An 8,576-nucleotide genomic window follows, 5' to 3' on the forward strand; every position below is an offset into this window, starting at 1 on the left:
CGGCAGGAATCGAACCCCCAACTCTGGCGGTGTGAGGTGAACGTGCTAACCACTAAGCTGCCATGCACCCTAAAACATAATAAAGTAAAAAAAACCTATATATTGTTTTGAATTCATGTTTATGTTAATGTTGTGAGAATTTAACACTGATGTGTTCATATAACTACATTATTTAAATATTTTCATATAATTTAACATACTCAGACTGATAACGTTGCAGATTATGGCTGCAAACAGGTTCAGGAATTTTCTTCTTAAACCATTATAAATTATTAATCATAACTGCTACTTCTTAGCAGCAGCCAGTATGGAACATTACACCGTAGGTAATAAGGGCTGAGCTCTCAGGAACTCTTTAATAACAATAATCAGTTCAGAATGACAATAACTTTGAATTTACACACCAACCTCAGAATCTGATGAAAGGCTTAAAACCTATAATGAGTAACGGATATACTTTTCCAAGGAAAGGTAGAATTTTAATTCCCTGGAAAGGGATTAATCCTTAACCAAAACTACCAGGATGGAGCAGTTGAGTCTCCTCCTTCTGCAGCTTAGAATGAGAAATCTATAAATACCAATGTTGTGTTCACTGCCGCATCAGGCTGAGAAGATAACTGCAACCTCCGAGAGGCAAGGAGAAAAGACACGGTAGGATGCTGCAGTGTAAATAATGCACATTTAAATAATATTTCTTTATATAGCAGATATGTTTGCATGTATTAATGAATAGAGAATCAGAACAAATATGTATGTCTGTTTATACATATTGCAGCATCACATCCTTAGCAGCAATGGCAGGTTAGTCAGTTATTGCTATACTGGTTTTTATATTCATCTGTATTCCCTTTAAGCAACAGTTATTGGTTTTCGTTCTAAGCCATACTTACTCATTATATTTCATCCTCAGATGCAAACCTTGAGGCAAAGTTCCTTGCCAAACATAATGAGTACAGAAAGAAACATGGAGCCCCTGCTTTGACCATAAGTCAAGACTTATGTAGTTCTGCACAGGCTTGGGCTGATCAGTTACTGTCCACTAAAGCCTTGCAGCACAGTGACACCGACAACGGCGAGAATCTCTATTATTTCCAGAGTTCTGCTCCAAAGAAACTTACAGGCAAGTCAAAACAGTATATAATAGTATGTGTTACATTGGACAACTCTGTGCTAGCTTATGACTACTCCTGATATTTTACATTGACAAACTGAATTTGTGCATCTTCTTGAATGACATCTATGAAACAATTAAACACTTACAATTTATTATATTATTGAATTGTTTCAGACTAGGCAGCTAAATTATTAGACACACGTTGTAAAAAAGGCTTTCCTGAGCTGCAGTAAATAGTAATTACAGCATTTACAGGCAGAAACAGATGTGCCTATGCTGTTTACAACAGGGTGTGTTGTTGCTTCTGACCACAAGGTTTCTGACGCCAAAAAATTTCTTTGTAGGGAATATGACACTAGGAGCTAGTTCTTTTTTCGCTAACAATGTTGTGCTTTTATGGTGGTTAGCGACTGAACAGTGAATAAATAGATTTCTGGACACTCCAGGTTCTGAGGTTTCCTCCCACGTCCAAAAAACATGTCAGGCTACGCCAAGACCCTGACCAAGATAATTTGGCTACTGAAAAGGAATGAGTGAATATTTAACGATAACATAATAACAAAATGTTTGATAATTTATTACTGGCTCTTGCATCTATGTTTCTATTAATCTGAAAGGGAACAATTTGTCTGTTTAGCAAACCTAAAGCTACCAGATCACCATTCTGATGTTTTAGAAATGCAGACTGTACCTTTTGAGTACAATTTCAATAGATATAATTTTCTGGAATCTAAAGTGTTCTCCCTCCACGACGCTGACGCCGATAATGCTGTTACTAACGAATAAAACTACTGGCAACAAACTTTTCAGTAATGCTTAGCATAAGATAAATTATTTAGATTTTATTTTAAAAACCCATCAGTTTTGTTTTCATGCTCTAAAATTTTCTCTGCATTTTCTCTGTATAATTTCTGTCCATTAATTGTATGATGTTGCTTTAAATACATTTTGCTTACTTAATTACTTACTTACTTTCCTACGTACTTACATTAGGAGAGGAGCCTGTGGACAGCTGGTACAGCGAGATTAAAGACTATGATTTCAGTAAACCTGGATTTCTGTCCAACACAGGTAAAAATTATTGTGGAAATAACTGAAGAATGTATTCATTGTTGTACAAAGAAAATAAGAAGAAAATTAAAATCAATACAATGTATTTGCAAATAGTCCATCTTTAGTTCATAATTTATAAAAACATCAAATGAATCTGATTCACTGTCATTTGTAGGACACTTCACCCAGGTTGTTTGGAAATCAACCAAAGAAGTTGGAGTGGGCTTAGCCACTGATGGAAACACTGTCTTTGTGGTTGGTCAGTACAAACCTGCAGGAAACATAGCCAATCCAGGATTCTTTCAGGACAATGTTTTGCCTGCAGGTAGCCATGAAAACATGAAAAAATGTATTCCATTCTTTCCTGTTTTTTCCTTATTAGAAAACAGATTATGTTGTTAATACACTGCTTGTCTATAAGTTGATATTCTCTATTTATGAATATTTGTTCTAGTTTTATTTAGTGTGTAACCTTGAAGAAAGCTGTAATATTTCTAATGATCATTTCTCTTTATTCTTAAGGGAATTGAGACATCAGCTGGTGAAACATCTAAGAGATATGGATGTCTACTAAAGCACAATATATTTCAGAGAAGCTTTTGAAATTCTGTACAATAAAATAACTTTTGATTTTTCAAAGCATCATATAATAATAATTTGTAATTGTGGCATAACTAACGTGTTATTTGACAAATAAACTCTTGTTTATAAATTGTAATCAGATGAATAAAATGAAGCACACTGCTTGTTTATTATGTGTTCTTGTGTATTAGTGTGGCAAATAAGAACCACAATATGATTTAATGGTATAACAAAAATAATAGCAAATATATTTAGAGAAAACTAAGAGTATGTAGAAAAAAAAGACACAGTAAGTTAAGGTTGTGAAAATATGGGGGGAAAGCATTAGAGGGATCACAAACAGGAGAAGAAGTTTTAAAAGGACAAAGTAAACTGATTTTATAGAGCAGATTAAGATTCAGACCATGCCTAAAACCTATTTTTAGAGGGCTGGACCAGCTAGTACTGTCTACATTCTATAACGTACGGTGGCCAGGAGAAACAGAATTATTGCAGCACAAAACAAAATCAGCATGTAGCATTGTTGCCTCACAGCATCACGGTCCAGAATTCTGAGCATAGGTTACTTTCTGTGTAGAGTTTCATTTCATTCTTCCAGTGTCCATGTGGATTTGCTCCGTGTTCTCTAGTTTTCTTCCACCACCCCCCGCCCCCACTGTAACCATTACAGTTACGTCAAAAAGCAAATGAATACAATTACAGGTACAGTTTGTAAAAAAATGTCAATACTATTAAGATTACATTTTTTATTTCATTTAAAACCAAAGAAATTAAAGTTTTGACATAGCAATATAGACAGCTGCTTGATTATAGTTCTGGTTCTCTCTTGCCAATCATGACTCACATGAGCAACCTCCTGGTGCATGCGCAAACACATTTTATGCAAAGTTAATTTGGTAGAAATTAACACAAATTGTTCTCTGAAATCCTTTTGTTAGGGTGACCATACGTCCACGTTTTTCCCTGACATGTCCTCTTTAATCGGAACTTAAAAAAGCATCTAAGTTTGAGAAAATGTCCGGGATTCAGCTTTAGTTTCATTATGATGTGCTTATGGTCTAATACAGCAATGAGTGTGCACATATTTGCACTGGTTTATCCCCTCTCTGTATTTCCAACCTTCTCGCACACCAATTGGTCGATTATAAAAGTCTTGCAGCAACCATTGGCTAAAACTCTCAGCGAATGTGTGAAGGTGAAGCGCTGTTGTGTATGGCATCAAACAGTTGCTTGGCAGCAAATGACGGCTGTCCTGAGTCGAAACAATGCTTATGGCCATAGAAGGTTATTTTAAATTTCATGGTAACACATTGCTTCTTATTACATGGCCAGTCGAATGTGTAAATGATGGTAGAAGGTTCACTCATGGCCTCTGATATTTTATTTTATTCCAAAAATGGACATTCAAAGGAGAAACTGTAAAACCTGGGTAGAGTGAAAAAAATTTATTTATATATATTTATGTGATGCTAATAGTGGATCTTTTTTACATTATTATTATTATTATTATTTACATTATTGTCCATCTACTTTCACTTCTATCAGGGGTGGCCCAGCATACCATGAAAAATCTCAAAAAGGTGATTCTGCAGCAGGTCAGCCATACTCTGGAAAACCAGTGGCAGAGATTCTGAGCCTTGACCCTCATTCAGTTCAGCCAACCATTTGTTCTCACACAACAGCTTAATGATACCTGCCAGAGGTGGCTGCTCATTGAGGTGCTTGATGTTGGCAAACTTGTGGACCGGGTGGTACTGGAGTAGTTTGTTGCATGACTGCCTGAAGGAATAGTGGAGTGAGTACAGTGCTATCAGCTTGGGATGGTGGATGTGCAGCTTGTAGATGATCTTTAAAAAAAAAAAAATGAAATTAAATCTTAAAAGAATATTAAACATTAAATATTAAATTACATATTGGTATTTATCTAAATATTGTTGTTAATGTAGCAGTTTTTCAGTGATGAGTAGGAGCACTGAGCTCAAAATACAACAGCAAAATCACCTATATATAATGTTGTCAATGTTTCATGAACTTCAGACAAGCGCCTAGAGCATAGATTAATTTTAAAAAATCAAATATGAAAGGAGAAGACATTTCTACAAATATTTAAGAGGGAAAATGATTTCTCAAGTCTGCTTTTACTTCTGTCCTTATTCAAGAGTTGCTAGGTACTGTAGATCAGCCTATTTCTAGAGGGCTGGGCAAGCTACACATGTCTGCAGACTGAGATATACAGTTATTGGCTATGAGATGAAAAAAACAAATCCAACCACACACCAAAATTTAGTCAACAGAAATGTTTTCCCACAACAGAAATGTTTACATTGACTATACAAGGTGGCAATCCCGTTTCTACCACTTTAGAGAAAAGCTACAAAGAAAACTGTGGATTTGTCTTAAATACAACACATTAGATGTGAGTTTGAAAAGGTTTTTTCCAACCATGTTTTATGGAAGCACTGTGCTGAGACACTAGGAAAAATTCCCCATCTTTGAGTTATGCATGACCTAAATTGTGTGCTTTAGTGAATAAACATATAGTGCAAATATCCGTATTGGACATTCAAAATGTTAACGACGTGTTACCTCTGCATAAATTCAAATAAAGTTCAGTTAAGGTTAATGTGGGTGTGATTGGTTTTACTGCGTGGATAGTTTAAAAGGCATCTTATTAAATAGCAGCAGGGCCATTCATTATACTTATTGGGCTTTAAACTCTACACAACACCTTGTAAAAAAAAAAAGAGCGCACATTACGCTTAAATGAACTTTATTTGATCTTAAACAGAGGAATATTCTTAATATTCTGACAACCCAATGTTGACATTTTCACTTTAGGTTATTCAGTAAAACACTGACTTTAGGTTTCTCTGATGCCTAATGCCAAATAAAACACTCCTCAAACCCACAGGTGGATTTGAAGCAGTTTACCTGTCAGTTTATTTTAAAAACAAATACTTAATTTTATCTTAGTTTTTTTTCCTCTACAGTTGTAGAAAGAAGATTGACACATTCTCTGGCATACTCTGGCAGGCTGCCACAATTGAATCAGTCAACAAAGTATTTAAAAAAAAAAAAAATTATGATGATTGATGATGCTCGTCCATCGGTGTCGAAGAGGACCATTTTGTCATCTATTCACTTGGGAGGTGGGTCCGGAGATGGCTGATCAGTCCAATCCGGGCCCGGAAGAGTCTGTTGCAGTGAGGACAAGGATAAGCAGGTTGCTGACTGGGAGATCTGTAACTGCTATTCCTGAATTTGCGCAGAGCACATTTTTCAGCTGCGTCTGCCAGCCTTTTCTGCTCAAAGGCTGTCGCACCGGCATTGGTTTGACTGCGCCAAGCAGGTCTATCAGCAGCGACACTCTCCCAACTGCCATGGTCAATGCCAAATTTCTTCTGCGAGGCCTTAAATGTGTCCTTGAACCTCTTATATTGACCACCGTGAGATCTCTTGCCTTACTGTAGCTCTCCATAGAACATTTTCTTGGGTAGGCGTTCTTCCGGCATGCGGACAACATGGCCAGCCCATCGGAACTGTGCCTTGCCCAGCATGGTGTGGATGCTTCTCATGCCTGCCTGACTGAGCACCACTGTGTTCGGTACCTTGTAGTGCCAGCTGATCTTTTCAGTTTTCTCAGGGAGCTCATGTGGAAGTGGTTGAGTTTTTTAACATGGCGGCTATACACAGTCCATGTCTCACAAGTATAGAGGAGGGTGGGTAGAACCACCGTTGAGTAGACTTTGAGTTTGGTAGCAAACTTACTGCCTCTCCTATCCCAAACATTTGAGCGGTCTGCCAAATGCTACACTGGCTTTGGCAATCCTGGAGTTGACCTCATCGTCTATGTGGACGGCTTGTGATAGGGTGCTGCCGAGGTATGTAAATCTGTCCACATTTTTGAGCTTTTGGCCACTGACAGTGATATATGGTTCCAGATAGTCTTTTCTCGGAGATGGCTGATGCAGAACCTCGGTCTTGTTGGTGGAGATGGTTAGTCCGAAGTTGGTGCACACTGTGGAAAAGAGGTCCATGCTATATTGCATGCCTGCCTCTGTACTGGAGTTGAGGGCACAGTCATCTGCAAACAAAGAGTCCCGAATGTATTCAACTTGGACTTTGGTCTTGGCTTGAAGCCTCCTCAGGTTAAACAATTTCCCACCCAGACGGTATCAGAGACCGGTTCCCACATCACTGTCCTTGAAAGCATCCATAAGCATGGCAGAGAACATGAGGCTGAAGAGGGTGGGGGCTAAGACGCATCCTTGTTTCACACCATTCGTAACCTCAAAGGGTACGGAATAGTTACCCTGGTCCTGGACTCTAGCAAGCATGCCATCATGAAATTGTTTCACCATTTCAATGAAGACTTCCGGACATCCAAATTTGGCCATGATTTCCCAAAGGCCTTCCCGGCTGACGGTGTCGAACGCCTTTGTTAGGTCTACGAAGGTGATGTATAGCTGGACATTTTGTTCCTGACACTTTTCTTCCATCTGCCTGGCAGCAAAGATCATGTCAATGGTGCTTCTCTTCTTTCTGAAACCACACTGACTTTCTGGCAGTAGGCCATGATCAAGGTGCTCTGTGAGTCTATTCATCAGAATCCTGGCAAGGACCTTTCCTGCAATACATAGTAGAAAGATTCCTCTATGGTTGTCGCAGGATAGGCGATTTCCTTTGCGTTTGTAAATGTGGATGATAGATGCATCTTTGAATTCCTGGGGTATACGTTTCTGCTTCCACATCCCACAAAACATCTCTGTTAGTCTTTCCACTAGCTTAGGCCCACCACACTTGTAGATTTCCCCTGGAATGGAGTCTGCTCCTGGAGCTTTCCCATTAGACAGGAGCTCAATGGCCTTGTGAGTTTCCAGCACGGATGGAAGGTCAGCCAATCTCTCGTTTATCTCCACCTGGGGTAAGTTCAATTCAATTCAATTCAATTTTATTTGTATAGCGCTTTTTACAATAGACATTGTATCAAAGCAGCTTTACAGAAATATCAACATGGTATACAGATATTAAAGGTGTGAATTTATCCCAACTGAGCAAGCCACTGAGTGGCGACGGTGGCAAGGAAAAACTCCCTAAGATGTTTTAAGAGGAAGAAACCTTGAGAGGAACCCGACTCAGAAGGGAACCCATCCTCATCTGGGTGACAACAGATAGTGTGAAAAAGTTCATTATGGATTTATATGAAGTCTGTATGGCGTTAAGAGCAGTCGTAGTCCCAGCAGTCTGGAATTAAAGAAGATTTGAGCTCCATCCAGAGGCAGAAAGGATCTGGATCTCTAGTATCTCCATAAATTCGTGTGGGGCTCGGCGAAAGGAGAGAGGGAGATAGTTGTTGATAGCTTCATCATTGATGGAAGAGGGTCTGTTTAGGACACCGACAAAGTGTTCAGCCAAGCGCTTCAGTATCTTCTCCTTCTCGGTTATGAGAGTGCTGCCGTCAGAGCTCAAGAGTGAGGCAATGCCTGATGTTACTGGGCCATAGACATCACGAAGAGCACTATAGAAATGTTTCATGTCGTGTCTGTCGGCAGCAGACTGAATATCATCAGCCTTTCGGCTCAGCCATGTGTCCTGCATCTCGCACAGTTTTTTCTGCACTGCTTGGCGGACTCTGCTGAAAACATCTTTCTTTGCTGCGGACTTGGGGTCGATGCTGACCGCACGCTGGAGACGGTGCTTGTCCTCTAGCATCGACTGTATTTCTTCACAGTTCTCATCAAACCAGATGCTAATGCTTAGACCGTGGGTGCATCCAGGTTGTTTTGTTCCAGTTGAGCAAATGGAAGACTGTATTGGTGATCAGGAG

The 8,576-nt window shown here is 39.1% G+C and overlaps 1 protein-coding gene across 1 annotated transcript; it reads left to right on the forward strand.

Annotated features, from left to right (window-relative positions):
* Nucleotides 1–612: 612 nt before the first annotated feature.
* Nucleotides 613–2,919, forward strand: im:7150988 (Golgi-associated plant pathogenesis-related protein 1). The gene is made up of 6 exons (XM_017484736.3): nt 613–651; nt 776–801; nt 911–1,120; nt 2,108–2,185; nt 2,343–2,492; nt 2,690–2,919. The coding sequence occupies exons 2-6, from the start codon at nt 795–797 to the stop codon at nt 2,695–2,697; spliced, it is 453 nt and encodes a 150-aa protein (XP_017340225.3). The 5' UTR covers nt 613–651; nt 776–794; the 3' UTR covers nt 2,698–2,919.
* The last annotated feature ends 5,657 nt before the right edge of the window (nt 2,920–8,576 follow it).

This window comes from Ictalurus punctatus, chromosome 14, assembly GCF_001660625.3.
Source record: "Ictalurus punctatus breed USDA103 chromosome 14, Coco_2.0, whole genome shotgun sequence".
NCBI classification, from domain to species: domain Eukaryota; kingdom Metazoa; phylum Chordata; class Actinopteri; order Siluriformes; family Ictaluridae; genus Ictalurus; species Ictalurus punctatus.